This window comes from Amblyomma maculatum, unplaced genomic scaffold, assembly GCF_055883805.1.
Source record: "Amblyomma maculatum isolate TAMU_Amacu unplaced genomic scaffold, ASM5588380v1 scaffold_20, whole genome shotgun sequence".
NCBI classification, from domain to species: domain Eukaryota; kingdom Metazoa; phylum Arthropoda; class Arachnida; order Ixodida; family Ixodidae; genus Amblyomma; species Amblyomma maculatum.
Window position 1 is genome coordinate 1,545,897 of NW_028146745.1, and position 19,409 is coordinate 1,565,305.

At 44.2% G+C, this 19,409-nt stretch overlaps 1 protein-coding gene across 1 annotated transcript; it reads right to left on the bottom strand.

The window, feature by feature from the left end:
* Nucleotides 1-2,059: 2,059 nt before the first annotated feature.
* On the bottom strand, nucleotides 2,060-19,151 carry LOC146171505 (uncharacterized). The gene is made up of 4 exons (XM_084586500.1): nucleotides 18,912-19,151; nucleotides 15,798-15,920; nucleotides 11,587-11,683; nucleotides 2,060-2,541 (listed from the first exon to the last, which is right to left on the bottom strand). The coding sequence occupies exons 1-4, from the start codon at nucleotides 19,123-19,125 to the stop codon at nucleotides 2,508-2,510; spliced, it is 468 nt and encodes a 155-aa protein (XP_084442626.1). The 5' UTR covers nucleotides 19,126-19,151; the 3' UTR covers nucleotides 2,060-2,507.
* Between the last annotated feature and the right edge of the window lie 258 nt (nucleotides 19,152-19,409).

The window sequence follows — 19,409 nt, forward strand, 5'->3', positions numbered from 1 at the left end:
AAGAAAATAATTTTTCGCCTAAGATATTCAGGCAGATTACTGTTCTCTAAACCAACAACTACAATGAAATGGTTTGAAGAAATCAGAGATGCATGAGCACCACACCTGGTACCTGGATACGGATTGACCCCATGCCTGCCTAACTGAAAATAATATTCCACATGGAAGGTGGCCGATATGGTATGGCCATAAGATTAGCCGTTATGAGGTAAAGCGTATATCTGATAGGCGGCTAGCTGATAAGGAAGTATGATATTGTACTCAGATCTAGAATAACATTTCCCTGCCTATGCAAAATAAATTTCTAGTACTTGCTCAATTGCTCATTGCAGGCTGACTGCAATAGTTTTAGTTGAACGAGCGGCACTGTATGAAAACTATTGCTTCGTACATTACTAGCAAGACAATTGTTTATAGTAGAACGCAGAATGCAATGAAAGCACTGAAAAATAAAAAGCTGGATCTTGAAATGGTATGGTTGTTGTAAACCAAACAGGTGTGTCTCATTCATTACCGATCTTGAGACCATAATATGCCTACACAGCCTTGGCAATATCTGCAATGTACACATCTCCTTCAGTTAGTTTTTGTTTGATTGAAGCATGAGATTGAAGATAGATTGATTCTGGCAGGGCAATATTTTATTCTGGCCGCCGTAATGTATGTGTGGCTGTAACTGGTGTACTGCAGAAAAATGTTCTTTAATGTGTTCTTTATTATCATCAAGTTTCGCATGCTTACCCTACTGGAAAAATTGTACGAGATTTGTACAAGACTGCCGTACGCAATTATTGCTGCGTACAGCCTAGGTGAACGTACAGCCTAGGTGAACGTACAGCCTAGGAGAACGTACAGCCTAGGAGAACGTACAGCCTAGGAGAACGTACAACCTAGGTGAACGTACACCCAACGTGGCCGTACAGCCTACGTGAAGTGTACGACATACATGGCATGCATTACTGCGTAATCCCATCACAAAACTAAACGCGTATATATGCAGAGCTGTATGTTAAGAGCTGCCACTGGTCTGTGGGCCAGATGTTTCATGTCCTATTTTCTTCTGCTCCTTGAGGTCTGCTGCATGCCAAAATTTAATCAGTTTATCACCACCTGATTTGCCCGTCCCCTTCGCAGGTTGAATTGGGAAGTTGCGCTTTCTTGTCATGTATTTGACATCGTCGATCAAGTGCAAACCTTAATATGTAGCAGGAGTGTAATGTCACACAATTTATGTTTGGAGACTCTTCAGTCTGCGTTACAATTCTTGTATTTGCATCAAAATGTTTTGAAAATATGTATCATAGTACTGTTGCATGACAGGTGTGTAAAAAATTAGAGCAGTGCAGAATCTGCATTGGAGTAATATGAAAGCACGGATGCTGCTGTTGGTTGCTTAATTCACTTCTTGTTTACCCATTTTAGTCTTTGGTACTTTCAAATTGCGTGCCAACACCCTCCTATGCCCCTTTCCGGCTCTACTTCCGGTTGCGTGTCACATCCTTGACGTCACCCTAATTGACTGATTTGACTATTTTAGTCTTTGGTACTTTCAAATTGCACGCCCAATCCCTTCCTATGCCCTTTTTTTGGCTCAACTTCAGGTAGCGTGGCGTCAGCTTGACTGGTTTAATTAACATGTATTTGATACATCTCGGCCGCACCCTAACTGACTGACTTAACTATATTTTAGTATTTGATACATTCAAATGTGTCGCCAAGCCATTGGATCACAGTAGACAAGCGGAGTTGTGAACAGCGTTTAACGATCTGGGGGTGGCACAGTGGTAAAGCGCTTGGCTGGGGATCCAAGGGATGGAGGTTAGATTCCCGGTGGAGACAAAATTTTTTTTTTTTTTGAGGAGGAGTCGCACACCTCTTAAGCGTTGCTAGGCAATGCTGGCAGAGCTTGGCGAGGAGGCTGCACAGCTGGCCTTGGCTGTGACGTCACACGCATGCGCAGAACTAGGCTATGTGAAGCCACGCGAAGCTGCAGTCTGATACGCGTAGACAAGCTTTCGCTTCAAAAGGTACGGCATGCAAAAACCTGTGCGTGGTTACCGACCCGCACACAGCATGAGGATTGTTCGAGACTCAGGATTCAAAAGATGCAAAACAGCAGTGTGATCTTAGAGGACGAGAGACATTGACATAGGAATGCTACCATGCTATAATGATACTCTGCATGGTTGCAAGGCTCCTACACCACTCCTCATGTTTGTGTTGCGCATAATACTAATATCCCAGCTTTAGGCCTTGTGCAAGGCCTCAATCAGTGTTTGCTGCAGTTGTGACAAAATGTTTTGCCGAAATGATGCCCTCCATGAGATATGCCTCATGTGTAAAGCATGCATGCTTGGAAAAGACACATGTGGTCACCTGGATTGGCTTTATTCATGCCATGTCTCAGCATGGCTGACACACTGCGGTCACAAAACATCTGCTTTCGGTCCACCAGTTTGGAGCTTGGATATAGGTTCCCTTGTTCTGCTGCTGTTGACCTGTTGGGTTCAGGCTTGGATACAGGTTTTCACTGTGCGACGTCTGCAAAATGCAAAAAAAAAGCAGGACTATATCCCAGATCCAAAAATTCAGCTCATGTCTTTCCAAACATTTTGGGAAAGGGACAAGTAGGTGCTATACTATTATTTGACAACAATTCAATTCAAAAAGTTTCGATTCTGAACTACAGAAATCTGAGGAACTGACACGAGCATACAGACTGTTCAGCATCAGACCCCCACAAACTTTAATACCTCAGTCGAACAGATATTTCAAGGGCCTTCGAACCATGTCCTATCGATCAATCAGATAAATGAAGGGGAAATGAGGGTATTCGTTATAATACATGAAGAAAAGAAGCCAACAGTCGGCGAGGCCAAGGAAAGCACTGGGGATTGTACTTTTTTTTTTTCAATTTTTGCTTCGGTAATCACACAAATTAGTAATGTAATCTGTTTAGGGGAAAGATAAACACAAAGTAGAAGCATGTGCCGATGAAGGGGACCAAAGCCACGACCTTCGAATATCGCGTCCGGTGCTCTTCCAACTGAGCTACATCGGCCGCTGTTCCACCTGCTACTTTCTTACGTATTAATGTTGTCTCTATACGAACCTTGAGAGTGTTCACCAGCGCCGCCCTCAACCATAGCGGTGGACGTGGAATGTCCTGTGTTACCGCCAGCGTCACATAGAATGTGATCAAGAGCGAGGGCGAAAGCTGTGCTTTATGCTACCTATGGCTTCAAGACTTCCAGAACCGAGACCCCTGTAGGCGACAAGCAGATAAATGAAGGGGAAATGAGGGTACTCATTATAATACATGAAGAAAAGAAGCCAACAGTCGGCGAGGCCAAGGAAAGCACTGGGGATTGTACTTTATGGGTTTGGTCCCCACCATCGTCACATTGTTTTTCCTTCTACTTTGTGTTTATCTTTCCCCTAAACAGATTACATTACTAATTTGTGTAATTACCAAAGTAAAAATTAAAAATAAAAAGACGAGTACCCTCATCTCCACGTCCACCGCTATGGTTGAGGGTGGCGCTGGTGAACACTCTCAAGGTTCATATAGAGACAACATTAATACCCAAGAAAGTAGCAGGTAGAACAGCAACCGATGTAGCTCAGTTGGAAGAGCACCGGACGCGATATTCGGAGGTTGTGGGTTCGGTCCCCACCATCGGCACGTTGTTTTTCCTTCTACTTTGCATTTATCTTTCCCCTAAACAGATTACATTACTAATTTGTGTGATTACCAAAGTAAAAATAAAAAAAAAAACACACAAAGTACAATCCCCAGTGCTTTCCTTGGCCTCGCCGACTGCTGGCTTCTTTTCTTCACTATCGATCAATGACATTTGTACACCGCTTCATGAAAAGCTACAATAACTACAAAGTCAAGAGAGCAGTGCAAAACTGGAGATTTAAACGGCCTTCGAGAAGTAGAAGTGTGCACTCTTGGATATGGCTCAGCATACACGGCTAAAGAATAAAAATAAACCTGAAAGATTATGCAATCCTACATATATGATCATATGAAGATGCACCTCGACTCAACCTTCTGCCTCTGCTCCAGAGTGAAGGAAGCAGCTGTTCCTCTACTCAAGGCTTGGTTAGAATTCATGACGGCCTCCGAGCGTTCCTTCCAACAAAGTCTTCTTGAGAAATACCATGCGGAAAGAATGCATGGAGACCTTGACTGAAACCTTTAGTCCCAGCGATCCTCGAGGCATTTTTTTTTTTAGAAATGAAGCTTTACTTTAATCGCTCCTCGAGTGCAGGAGAAAACAAGTTTTCTCACGAATTTCAAAGTTGCAATGACGTTAATATAGGGCTACTTCGACCTCCACTTGCAAACATGAGGCATTGTAGCGTTCACACGCTGTGCGGACTTCATTCTACTGCATACAAAGCCTTTCATTAAAGCGGATACAATAAGATTCACAGACCCACTCTTTGAAGCATTGGCTCTGTGGGAACCTCAATCTGACTCGAAAATACTGAAACATTGTTTCAAGTACGACCAAGACAAGTCTCCCGAAGTCCATGCAGCTAACGATGAGTATGGATAGCTGTTGTCAGGTGCAGCTTTTAATGCTGTAGTTGATCACCGCATTATACTGCTGTGGTATAGGCATATTTCAAGTTGTCACCGGATGCCTCAGCAACATTTCAGAGCGTGCCGAGTGCCAAATTGCAGCAAGCATTTGACGGCTAACAGCAAACAAAGCATGTGCAGGGGTTTCTATGAACCACTGTGAACAGTGGTGCAATTGTAGGGAATGGCATATTGTAAATAGGAAGAGGGAGGTACCGGAGGTGCAGTTGTGCCATGGAACACCTGTGCTGCACACATCGATGGCTTGCTGATTGCCTCGGTGCATAATGTTTTAGACGCACGGTGCTGTGGGGAGGGGGGGTCAATTCTGTCTTCAGAGTGGCTCAGGGATATTCGCAGTCAAGTACATTTACAATTACAGATCCTAGCTTGCTTGGAAACAAGCAGCATTTGATTCTGGAAAGCCAAATTTCTTGGCTGGGGTGCATGCGCTGCAATATGCTTCTTTGCACTTTACATGTGCTCAACGCTCACCGCCGAGCACTTCGAGTGCAAACACGCAACTAGGTCACTAGATTTCACAGCAATTCTAGCACTTCTCAATGCCTAAATCCTATTCTACACAAGCTTTATGTCAATGACAGAAAATGTTGCCAGACGTGAATTGTTTTCAGCCATTTTTCACAGCTGCCTTGTTCATGCAGTTTGCAAAACATATTTTTGTTCTGTTGTGGCCAAAGAAAGACACAAACGCAGGCAGCCAGGAACGTGAGTTTTATTCACGAATGCCTTTGCTTATATAGCCCTTGTCTTGCGCATGCGCCTAAACTGACATCTGATATTGCGTAAAACAAGGGCTATATAGGCAGAGGCGTTGGTGATAAAACTCACTTCCATTCCCAGCTGCCTGCGTTCGTGTCTTTCATCGGCCACAACAGAGCAGTTTTACTAGGCTGGGACTTTTTTTTATGCAATAAAGCAACTCAGGCTATGAGTAGTGAAGTGCTCCAGAAATTCCAATCACCTGGGGTTCTTTAATGTGCACTGATGTTGCATAGCAAACGGGTGCCTTACTTTTCGTCGCCATCAAAAAGTGGCTGCCGCAACCTATTAGGCTGCGACTCTTGAGGCAGCTTGTTGATGTTGTTCAGAAGGACTTCACATTCGAAAATGACCAGGTTACACGTAGTGGCATGTACTTTCCAGGCCAAATTTTGGCCTTTGTCTTGTCCCTGTAAGCCATGTGTGCTGCCTAGAGTGGAGGGATATTTCTAGAGGATACGAAGTCATAAGAAATGCTGAAAAGCATTCAAGAATCTCAACTGAACCTTGAGTAGAGAAGACTGTTTTCTTCACTTTATAGAGCTGAGGTAGTGTCAAGTCGAGACATGTTTGTGAATTCGACCCCAAGGGCAAAATTTGAATTAAAAACTATTCCACAGGCATAACAGACTCATGCCCTAATGTCAAGTCCTCTGAACGTTCAGAAGCAACCTCTATATTCACAGGCTAACAGAACATGTTTCCCAGGATGCATGAAAAGGCAGCTGTGAAAAACAGCTGAAAACACCTCACTGCCGCTGCGATACAGTTCATGTAGAACATGACATGCATTGAGAAATGTGAAATTTAGTGACCAAATTTGTTTATTAGGGTTTGGTTTGATGTTGCTGCTACACTTGCTCTTTGACCTTGCAGGGCTCAGGGGCAAGGGGAGAAAACATGCATGCTGCTTTGCAACGTATGCACCCAAACAAACAAATTGAACTCCCTGATTGGTTTACAAACAAAGCTGGGATGGGAGCCACAATGGTCACTGTGCTTGAAAAGCCATGCCTTCTGCCTACCGTGAATATGTCTCCACAAAACGAGTGAACCAGCCACTTAGACAGCACCGCGAGTCTGAAGACGTCTGTACTACCCTGATATGACAACTAAGCCATTGATGCCTCTAGCACAAATGTTCATTGTTCCAAAGGCTCAACTGCGCTGCTAGTGGGCCCCCAGCTTCCTTTATACGTATGTGCTAAGACCAAAAATGGGAAGACTGCCCAATAGGGGGTGATGAAGAGGCCATGTTTGATGTTTCAATGTCCGAAAGGGGGGGGGGGAGGCTGCCACTTTCAGGCAGTGTCTGATGAGTCCTAATCTAAACATCCTGAGCATACACACATGCAGCAGCAAGCGTGCAATACATGTCTAAAGCTGTACGCCGAGATATCTACAGGCCGTCACCGAGTGTTCTCGCTGTCTCCATAGCTCAAGCAAAACTGATCTGCGTGCCCACCACCGCAGTTTTCTCTCAGCACCATCGGAGTGCTGTAAGTCTTCAATTCAAAACCATTACTAGCCCTTTTACACGTAATGTCGTCTGCGACCGTTGTTGGCTGTGATGGTTCTGAAAGAAGAGCAATCACGCCATTGTTGTGCATAGAGCAGCTTGGTAAGATGAGGCATGCGGCTGAGCTCAATACAGGAGGATCAGATGGCGTGACATTTGGAAAAACCCTTTAACGTGAAGTGCACCGAGCAGCTGCCCTTAGTTCAGATCGAAAGCGAAGCCAGCAAAGCATCTATATCTACTGTGGCTGCATTAGCTGTGCACCGCTGCCTACAAGAAACGCAGTACATCAACTGTGTGTGCAGCCAGCCACACCTACTCTCGCTCAGCTAAAGTCTGCTTTGATTGATTTCCTGCTTAGCCAATGATGCCAATGGTGCTAGTGGGGCCTTTGATGGAGATGCTGGCAGTTAAGACGTGGCTGCTGATTCCGCAGTGCCGGTTTTGCAAAAGCCATTCTTTGCAGGCAGAAGCCCCTTATCGAAACATTTAGGGCAGTGATCGTGCAATCAGAAAGTTCGGTCAAAAATCTGGTTTTCTGGAAAATCAAAGGGTTGGAAGGTATGTACGCAACATGCCTTTCCCCACAAGTGTGTCCCTGTCTCTGGAAGTCACCATGCAGAGCAAACTTGCTCTTAGTCCTCAAATGTGTATCATAGCTCTGCATTAAGTAGGTTCTGAAACATTGCTCCCATATAGTGACAATTTGAAATGTGCAGCACCACAGAAGTATGTGATGATCAATTACAGCATTGCAGTTTGTGATAGGCCATGGTTATGCATACTTGGTGTCAAAAGCTGGGATGTCAGGAGGGTAGCCAAAGCTGTATCCACGAAACAATATGCCAGACGTTCTGGGTTGAACAGGGTTGACCTGGGCCGTCACTCAGCCAATGCTTCACAAAACAGATCTGTGCATACTCACTGCATCCACTTTTGTGAAAAGCTGGATAAACTCGCAGAACAAAGCACAAATAGCGAGCAAATGATATAATGTCCCGTGTTTACAAGTTGAGTGGCAGTCGATGAGCCCTCAAGGTCACCTAACTGCCAACAAATGAAAAGCAGGCATTGAGGGCTGCATGGAGTTGAAGTTCAAGTGAAAGTATTTTTTGTGAAGTGCCAATTTCCTGTCACGATACTCAATCTCACAAGCTGTACGCTGCCCTGCGAATGGCACAAGAGCCCTGGCCCATTCAGGATCATACAGATTATAATAGGTAATTGTGCTCCTACATGCCTCTTGCTCCTTGAACTGACCAGGGTGAAAATGGGGGCACAATTATCTACAAAGGCTCTTTGCAAAACTAAAGAGTATCAGCTATCCTGCATAGCGCAATTCCTGTGGGAAAATATTTTTGCAAGTCCTGGGTGCACAGTCACGTCACACATGGATGACGTAGCCTATACGACACATATATGTATCTCCTAGATTTTTTTTAACAGATGCGCACTGCTCAGTCAAGACGAGATGCGCGGGAATGTAGTGAGCACTGATTCTGTGCGTTTGCAATTTTTTGCTTTCGTTCTGTTTCTTTCGATAGTTTAGTGTACAGCTTGTATGGGTATGCAAAGCTACGCGGGGACTCTGGAGTTGTCGGCTTTTTCGCATCATGTCACCGGGATGGTGCGTTTGCTCTCCGCAGTGTAATGAATATGTGCAAGAGTACTTGCCGTATGTGGGGCTGCATATATTCAGTACCAGAGCTTGAGTTATTTGCGTTATACACATGCAGTTTTGTAGTGGCGCAAAAAATTATTCTGTCGAGACAGAGTATCTTCTGAACGGTGCATAAACATTGATGTTTGGATTAAGCCATGAAATAGTATACAAGATGTTTCACACAAGGTTTGGTTTGGGGTTTAATGCCCCAAAGTGATTCAGGCTTGTATCACATAGCGGGCTTAACTTAAGGTACAAAACCTGCCCCAGTGCACGGGCACAGAAGCAGCCAAATCTTCAGTGCTCCCTCCACTGCCACTCAGGCTATCGCAGCGCACACCTCACTGCTACGGGAAAAAAGGAGCAAGCGTGCATACTGCTCTGTGCTTTGCCAAGGGCAGCTCCAGGCGGTCACTCGTTTGAAACAGCACCACCTGCGCTGGCCAAGCCCCCCCCCCCCCCCCGCCCCCATTTTTGCTGCTGTGCGCTTAGCTCAGAAAACAGCTAGACCCCCCTCCCACTACCTCCACTCCCCCTTCCCACCCACCCACAATTTATTGAGCGCCCCGGGCAGCTTGAAGCAGTCACTCGTTTTAAAGCACTTTGACAGCCAACCTCCCAGTACCCTTTCGTCCTTCCCGCATAGACGAGAAAGACCTTGCAGCCCTTTTCTCACTCCCTCCCAGTAGAATGAAAAAGGAAAAAAAAACGCCACGCAGGATATGCACGAATAATACAGACACGTCACTTTTGTGTCAACAAGGTATGAGTTGCTTTGGCCTGAGCAGAAGATAGGGAGGACTAAAGATTTGACTGCTTCTGTGCACAGTGTGTTAGAGCACAGGGCTCAATCGGCCACCTTTGTACCTTAAGTTAAACCCGTTACATGAAACAACTATAGTGCTAAAAAATTGTTAGTTCAATAACTAAGCCACATCTTGTATAAATTCACAGCTTAATTTCAAACATCAACATTTATGTGCCCTTAGAAGATGCTCTCAGTCTTGACAGCTACTTCTTTTCACCACTACAAAACTGCAAGTGTGTGGTGTGCATGTGTGCAAATAACTCATGCGCTATAAATATGTTCGCAGCCCCACATAGGGTCAGTACCCTTGCACATTTTCATTACAATGAGGAAAACAAACGCACGATCCCACTGCGAAGAAGCAGACTCATGACTCAGTTCTTGTGTCGCTCGAATATCAGCAACCCTGCCAAACCTTCAGAAGAAAAAGAACGAAAGCTAAGCAAAAATTGCGAACACACAGAATCAGTGCTCACTCCACATTCCCCTGCATCGTGCCTTCTGACTGAACAGCGCTTTTCTCTCAAGAAAAAAAAGAATACAAACTCCACGAGTAATGTGTAGGTGACATATAGTAGGCTATGTCAATGAAGTATTATGTGATTGTGCACCGAGGACCTGCAAAAATATTCTCCCAATCCCCGTTGCAGCAGAAGTTGGGTGCCATGCTGAATATTTCTGTATTAAGTCTCATGTTATGCACGAATCTTGGGAGGAGCATGCCTTCTCTATTGAAAACCAGAAGGGAAGGGAGGGGGGTTATGAATGGTACCTGTAAGGTTAAGGTGCTCTTAAGAGCTTAATCCCTTTAATAGAGAGAGCAAACCAATACAGAGTGGAGCAGGTAATGGATGTAGTCATTGTCACAAGAGATGTCTCTTGGCAGCACCCTATTTCTGCCCCCAAAACAGGTTTTACCGCCACAGTGAAGGGGTTTTCGCTGAGGAGAGAAGCACTGCAGAAGTATTCTGCCAGAACAACCCCATACCGCCATTTACATTTGCTGAAACTTGTGAGTTCTCCCTCCTCACTCACAAATTATGAGGATGTGCTTTGGTCTACTCTCCATGGAAGGGGTATGGTATCGGTTACCTTTAAGCCTCAAAACAATGCTTTTCACAAACACGCACATATTTCAAGGTGGAAGCAAGGCCACCTGTTTCTTGCCACATTTGTTATCATCAGCAGCTGCATTTCAATGAGGACAGAAGCCAGCAACACTTTCCTCAGTAGTTTGTAGTACCTCCGCCGCCAATACAGCTAGCCGAGAAGTAATAACTGCTTGACGTGATTCCACATGCACAAATTACATAAGCTTAACACTTAAAAGTACAGATAACACTGAATTTTCCCATCCAATTAAACGCTCAACCACTTCCTTCTCAGTTGCTGCAGTGCTACTGGCATCCCGGTACGTGGCATTCCAGCCATGGCGGTATGGTGAAAATCTGCAACCAGTATGCACTCAAGAACTCTGATCACATGTGGCCGGCCTGCCACTACTCAGAATACTGTCAATCATATTCAAATGAAAGATGGTAGTACTTATGAGAAAGCAGTGCAATGTCAAGACTACTGAAACCTATATCGACTGCATTGCCCCTACTGTACTCTGCTAATTTAACTTGCAGTCAGAGGAATATAACTAGCCCAACAACTGCAGCAACCACAGTGAAGGTGCATGAGCTTCACTTCAAGGTGTACTATCCTCACATCTTATAAAATCAGCTGGTAATGAGATTTGTTTCAAAACTTCTGGCTTTTCCTACCTTAAAAAGAAACTTGCATTTTCTGTAAAATAGTATTTTAGTGAATAGAATGCAGAAATGTATAACACAAGCTAGCTTCAGCTTGTCCTCAATGTCCTTTTATTACCCTAAAGCTGAACATGAGCTATGAGAGACATCATGAAAGAGGGCTTCTGGGCTAATTTCCAGAGCCCTCCCTCTTCCACAAAAAGTTCTTTAAACTGTGCACTGGCACTGCCCAACATGTAGGCAAATTTGCATTTTGCCTGTATCGACAGGCCCCAGGCACCATTCCATTCCATATTCTCAGGCTCAGCAGCCAAATGCCATAGCCAGTAAGCAATGGCAGCAATCAAAGAAAACACTGAAGAAACCTGAACCTCAAAATAAACATAAGGAGCCACAAATGCAATAGTAGGTTAGGCAGATAAGAAACTACACATGCTGAAAAATGTCTTCAGCACTTACATCAATGTCCTACTTGCCCACCATAGCACTGTGTGATTCTGGCAAAGGGTATTGTAGAGCTTGAAGAAGCCATTGCTTTGAAGCCACATGGAGCTTGCTGTAAGGTAAAAAGTACCATGAACCAACAAATCAAAGCGTAATATAGTGCAAGACCTACATGCAGAGGCTTTGTGAGCAAGAAATAAAGGCATAGAATAGGAACACCACAATACTTTTTTTTTTCTTGAAATGATGCGTGGCATGCTGGTGTAAGTCACTGTATGAATTCGCCTCTGCCTGCTAAGTAATCCTAGATTAATATTTTTTTGGATTCAAACTTTCACTTTAGGATTGAATTCGTTGAAGGGCGACTGCCTATAAAGCCAGAGAAGAAACAATGTTGACATCACCCGAGACATACCAATACTGAAATAAATCCTTTCACTCCATCTCGTCGCCAGCCTGGCAAAAGAACAGGTCAGGCATCACAGTGCCCCTAGTTACAAATAAAGCATTTACTTGATTTTAACTGCAAGTACATTTTAACATCAACCTATCCATAATCCACTAATGCCCACTAGGCCCAAGATCAGACAAGCTCTCCCTTTATGCTTTATATCGAGCGAGCCTCTTAATTTGTAGTGCAGGGCCTTAATACATGCCTGTAACTACAATACTACTTTTCTAAGAGATGTGGAACTTCATTAGAATTCATTTTATGACCTAAGTAGCAGAAATTGTATTTTATCTTGAAACAAGCAGCCCAAAAAAACAAGGCTGTGAAAGGAGACAAGACAGGCGCTAACTTGCAACATATAAAGGAGTCAAGCAACAATGCAAACCACTCAATCACTTATAAGCAGAAAGCAAAACATGGGTCACTAAAATTTAAGAGCACTTCCCTAATCTAGATATCCCAACTCACTGCATGTTAACACGATGGACGGCTCACTAGCACATTCATTACCTAGTCGTGAAATGCCTTCAGCTTCAATGATTTTCCAGCTGATTTGAAATGGATGACAGCCAGAATGTGCGCAGCTGAAAGAAACTGAAAGCAACCAGTGCATTCTTTACAATGCACAGCCAAGTTGGTACCTCTACCTATATCTACATAAATGGAACCGCTCGGATATTTTAGTGATTGATGTTTTGCTGTCTGCTTATCAGTGACTGAGCAGTTTGCGGCGTTGCTTGGCTTTATATATTTCATGTTTGCATCAATAAAATTTAGTTGCGAGTTACTGCCTGCTTGCCTCCTTTCACATCCTTGTTTTTTCGTGCTGCTACTTTCAAGATGACGCCTTACCAACTCATGCAAATTGCCATCCTTCTCAAAGTATGTTAGTCAAAGAAATTTACTTCATTTGGTACTGACCAACACACATGACCAGGTTTGATGCAACTTAAAGGCGATCAAAGAGAGTATCATCATAGAGCATGAAAGTTGGCTCAGAAATGCACCTCTCCATGCCAGTGTAGCCTGCACAGACATGAATTTCTGTGGTAAACAAAACACTGGGCTGCTGCAAGGGTGGTAGAGCAGAAGCAGAGGGTGCTCCGACAGTAAGAGGAAATATGGCATTGAATCTTGCTATACACGGAGACATGTTGTGGGCTAAGCAGCCAAGGTACGAAAGGAAAGGAGACAAGTTTTAGTCTCTTTGCCGAGGAGAGTGGTTTGCTCACTATTTGGGCTAGGCATGTGCAGGCTTGAAGTGAAGGGAGAAAGTTGGAGAGTTAATGCAAGGTCACTAGCGCTGAAGTAACCCACTCTACATGGCAAGGGAAGAGAGGTATGTTGCCTTCACTTTCTTGCCTAGCTTCAGCTGCATAGCCAGACATTTAACCCTGAGTATAGTGATGTGCTACTGTGTAGAATTGAACACTGAAAGTAGCACAGGAGTACAGCATCATTATTCTATCCATGATAAACAGGTAATACAGGTAAAGAGCATGCTGCGCTCTAAGGTTGCTGACGGCGTATTTACTTATCTTACATTAAAAAAAAAAGTTAGTGACCCATAAATATGATACTTCTGCTATTATGAGAACTCCACAGCTATGTAAATTGCATGAAGAAAGTGAACCTATGGATAGCTTGCGCTGACGACTCACTAGGCACCCACTGGTGAACCAAAAGTAGAGCAAAAATCTGTCTAATTTGCATTCACCATCTTCATCATGCAGGTATTGCAGACACTAAGCACAGTTCACCATCATAGCACTTATGATATCATCCAAGCCATCTATAAAAGCTACCCAGATTATACCATGAACATTTCAGTAGAGATATGACTTTCCAAGGGTCATATTATGACACTGACCAAATTCTCATGAAAAAAAAAATTATGACCAAATCAGCACCTTTCTCGGAGTTCAGTGCATGGGCGTGAGATATGCTTTTACACTTCTTTTCGTCAACTGCTACTGTTTCAGGAAAAGGGGTCATCAAACTAAGTAACCTGAGTAGAGTTGCAAACAACGAAATTTAGGAGTGTGGTGAGGGGCAGACTTTGTGGCATTGCGAAGGTACTCTGCTAATGCTAACAGTAGGCAGCCTTGATTTGATCATGGTGTTAACATGCCAAAGAAACTGACTTCGAGGGTCAGCCATTGTAGATAGCTCTGGATAATTTCGACCATCTACGCTTCTTTAATGTGCACTGACACTATAAAGCACATGGGCACCTAGCATTTTTCCACCATCGAAATGCAACCACCCCAGCTAAGACCGAGCCCGCGTCACCCAGCTCACTAGTCAAATGTCCTAAACGCTGAAGCTGCCACAGCAGGGTGTAGGCAGCCTTGAGGCAGGGTTGCATTTGCAGGCATGTTTTGTACAAGTCAAGCTTATATAAGCTAGGTATGGCCAAACTGTGGTTCATGAGTAGCATGAGGCTCCTTGCAAAGTCCAGGTGCAGTTCACGACTGCTTGGCACCTGTCCACCTCTCACCATTCACAGTATTTCTGCATCTACAGCCAGCTTCTTTTTTTTTAGGAAAAAACAAAACAAAAATACAGCCAGCTTCTCTGTTCTTTCCCCTTTAAGTTCCAAACCACCTTTTGTTTAGTATTCTTTTGAACAATGAAACAATGTGCCACCCTATGGACACACATCTAACAGAGCTGCTCACGACTGTAAACATGCTCATTCGAGAACTTCAATCTGCTTGCTTTACAAATGGGGCAGTAGAGGCATATTAACAGTCGTGGCATGAGTTCTTCACTCTGACCACCTGCTTTGTTAAATAACAAAAAAAAGTCATTATCATCATTTACTTTGCTCTTTGTAAAATTGCCTTTTTAGTCTAGAGTTCTCATTAAAGGTATGGCAGCTGTTGCTGTAGGCCCATAGTTAACGAGCTGTCTGACATATGCCCGCACTGCACTCGCTTGCTCATACATGGAGCTGAGCCTTAGCAACCTTCGTGGTGATGCAAAGAGATGTTTGCCCATGCTAACATCTTGGCATTTCCATAATGGCGCAGATCAGTGTCTCCACTCCCACTTGTGCTGTGAGCATTCCTGTCACTAGCACATATTGAAACCAAAAGCGATGGCAGCAGGCAATGTGACATATGCCAGCAGAGAGATGTTCACTTGCTTTTCCTCCACACATAGTGAATTACAATCCCAGAACTTAAGTGGATTGCCCGCTCCACAACAGAGCACCTGCATCCAGCACAGATTGTGTCCCGACTGTGTTTGGAACTCATGCTAGCGCAAGTAGGTAGTGCCCATGGACTGACAGAGGAATTGCCAGTCATTCTGTGCGCTAGCCTGTGCTTCGTGTACACATGTCGTCTGTTTTAAACCTGTAATAGGTCTTAGAATGGTGTTGACCTCAACAGTTTATGCCATTCTTTCAGATAGTCTAGTGCGGGCAAGCATGGTAAGATTTCTTTGGCACTATTCTCAAATAAAACAAAGGCTCAGATCACTGTTTTCACTGTTTCAGAGTTGAGGAATGGCTTCGAGTTCACAAATAGCACACAAAGATTGTTTCTGCACATAGTTTTCCAGTCGCACTCTGAGCTGAGGTCTTTAAAAAAGATTATTGCAGAATACTGCTGCTCTCAGACTTGCTGTCCTCAAAAGTGAGCACTAGTTCATGACAGCAATTTGCATTCGTAGCAGCGGCAAGTACCAATAGTCGATTATTGCAGAGGGCACAGCAAGCGCAGCAGAGACAATCTACTGGAAATGGTAGGTGCAGCTGAACACATACTCAAGTAAATTTCCAGCCGGTCCTGTTGATTTCGGCAGAGCAATCCAGACTGCTCCATGGAGTGATCTTGGCTCAGCAATCGCTCCTCATCTGCATTTGGAAGATGAAACCTGTGTTCCGGATCTGCATTTGGAATACAGTTGGTCCAAAATGAGCAGAAAAGAATGTTCTGTAAGTGACCACAGTCTGTTATTGGAATTCACCATTTACAGAGTTTTACTATCTACCACCTCGATCTGCTCATAATTTAAGTAGCATTATAAGTCTGTAATCCTGCAGGGACCTCCGATCTCACACAAAGGATTCAGTGGCGCAGCAGGCACAACACACATCAAGAGGTGCCAGATAGTGTAACTTGTAAGAAATGTTATGCTAACTCTTCGTTACTTGCTAGCAGAGCAAACAGTATGTCCGTCATCAAACCTTCTTTTAAACCCCACTTCATGGCAATGGAAAAAGGCATTTCGAGTCCACTTGAGGTCTAACTTAGTACAGTAGCGATGAACAAGCCCCTGAGCCTGCCATGTGCCAAGGCGTAAATGCGCTTCACTGTATTGCACGGGTGAACAACCGGAAGGCTGGAAGCTTGAACAATCTGTTTCCAGAAAATGGTGACGTTGTTTGAGCAGTTAGGTTGAATAATAAGCAAGCACTCTGCCCGTACCTTCATCTACTGGATTTCCTCTCAAAGGTATGTATGCCCAGCAAACAATGTCTGCAACTTAATCCAGGAGTAAAATCACAGCATGTTCTGAGGACTTCGATCATAACATTGAGTTTTTGATCATTCCAGTCACCTCAACATCAAATCCAAGACATATGTGGCAGCTTATGGAACATTCGCACATACAAAATACACCGAGAAATGCAAGCCAGTCAGTCTAAAGGCAGCCTATCATCCTCATATTGTTCATAGCCTTCCTAGTGCCACCAAGTTTGCTTCCCTACCACCCTCTGAACATGCAATGTTCCACCCCAACTCGGGTTACACACAAGCAGTGCACCAAGAAAGGCAAAAGTTCATCCCTAGCTCCCACTACGTCAACTCGGAAGAATGTGCAGAGTCGGACCAGATATATAAATTTTCACAAGAGAATTCAGTCAAGTGCCATCTTTCCATCTTTCAACTTTACTTGCTCTCTAGCAGATCTAGCTTGGATTCATTTTGCACTCAAAGCTCAAGTTATGTTTCAACAACTTCAACATATTTATCAGGACTGCAGTGCAACTGCCTCTATTATCCAACCCTTTTTTTTTTTTTTTTGCTGAAGTTGACATGGTGAGTGAGCAGTCTAGTTATACAATAATTTTTTTCAGTTTTAACAGACAATTAGAGAAATAATTTTTGTGAGCTTTCCTTTTTAAAGCTGCTTTGCTGACAAGTTCCTGCCTGCAAGCCAGTGAAGAAAATGTGGGATTATAGCTATCTGCACACTTCCATTAAATGATCTCAACACTGACATGATGATCAAGTGATATCTAGGAAGATATTGGCACCAGCGCAGCAAGCAGTCTGCTGCTTGTGCATCATGACGGGCCAATGCTATCGAACTGCCAAACCTTTTATCATGTCAAAACACGCTCACCCGATCAATTATGAATTGTGAAAGGCTACGCACTGAAAAGCGGAAACACATCCATCCAAAAAGTAAAAAGAAGTAAATTGCAGAATGTAACGTGACTGTTCAAACTATGTATGGAAGTGCATGCGGCCACCAAACGATTCATAAATGTGGTAGCCATTCATGAGCTAGATCCAGACACACCACCACTTGTTGTTGCGACTAAAGGAAGAAGATAACGAAAATGCATGGGCCTACTACTGGCTCTGTAGCTGAGCCACCTCCACTGCCTCGTGCGGACAGAAGAGAAAATAGAGAAGAAAAAAGTGGGAGAGAGAGGCACGTCGCAACAGCCGTCGTCCACCACTGAAACGGTAGTAGGTACAAAGACTGCCTACAACAGATAGAAATCCAGTGGCAGGCTAGCCCCCGCCGCAAGCTGCGGTGACCTACCAATCGCAGCACCGTAGGGCCAGGAGCAGCCACCCCCCGAAACCACTTCCTTATCAACATCTACAGTTGTTTCTACAAAACATGCATAAATTTAAACAAAAACACCACACTGGTATGATACCTTGAGCAAAGGCTTGTTTTGCTTGGAATCCTGCATGCACTCCTCAATTTAAAACCTGCATGAATTTCATACACTGAGTACAAAAAAACCTGCACACATTTTGATTCACATTTCATATCAGGGAAGATGTCGATGGGGCATCTTAGCACAATTAGTTCAGATTTTTTTGCTTCATTTGTAGATAATTACAGAAGAAAATCAATACTATTGGTACTGTTGAATGCATAATTAACTTTACACCTTACTGCTATTTCTGGTCTGAAGGCCTGAGTTTGGTGTCTGTCATTTATATGCACTTTGTAGTTTTTGTGGATTACTTCAGTCAAAACAAATTATGCAAAAGAAAATGTGAAGCCAATACAGGTGAAAAAATTCAAAAATAGCTAAAAAACTTTTTTTTTTTTTTGCCTTCTACTTGCACCCAAGGCTCGACAATGGTGCTTTAAGTACGATTACAGCTGAATCATACTGCCGTCGCGTGTTCGCCGGCTCCTTATCCCATAATCCGCAATATTTATAGAACATTTGAATAATGAGCTAGCCCTGTCGTAACGCAGGTAGGTTTTACCGCTTATTCAGTCCGTGTAAATTCAATGCACAAGCGCCGGAGCTTCAACTGCAGCACAACGTAAGGACCGGGTCGAGGCACTTACGAAGTTGCCCATACTAAATTCTTGCCGAAGGCTGAATCGCAGTACGGCACCGGCATCATGCACTCCGCAATGAGCTTACGAATGATGATTTGTACGGCATATTTTACTCCAATCGTGCAGCCCACGACACTGTCTCTTTTCCAAGACACTGCAAAAGCATTAACACCCCCCCCCCCCCGCCCCTTACTTTGTCAAAACCAAACAACCGTTTGTTATGAACGCGTCTTGTTGTTTACGAACTAACAAACTAGCATTGTGTTGGCATGCATGACCAGTTCTGCGCTGTTTTCAGAAGAATGTGCAGGACAGAAGGAAATTTACTTACATCTGAGATGCCAAACGTGTCCCGGGTGGTGACCGCCCTCCAATAGTCCCGCCGTCAGCGTAGTGTTTCCAGTGAAAGCGCACAAAGGAAGACGCACTATCTGTTGGGCACGCCGGCACACTTTTTGCACAGGTTTACACAGAACCTGACGACGCTTCTGCACATCGCACGAGCTATTTTGCTGCGCTTTGTGCCTCGCAAATCTCGAGAGCATGACGCCGCCAGCAGCACAAAAGAAAGCGCGACGCCGCCACCAATGGCTATGACTAGCACTACAGCTTCGGCCGCTTCGGCTGGTTTCGACTTGTTTCGGTTTCGGAAGTTGCCGACTTCAACGGCTTTGCTGTTCGCCTAACAGCGGCAAGCACGATGTCAAGTGTCTACGCACTAACGCTACATGTTTGTCGTGTATGCGCGCCTGTAGTTTGCGCATTCAGAAATGTGGCGGTGCTAGCGAAAGCTAGCGGTGGCGGAAAAGACCACCGTGAGTTTCGCTTC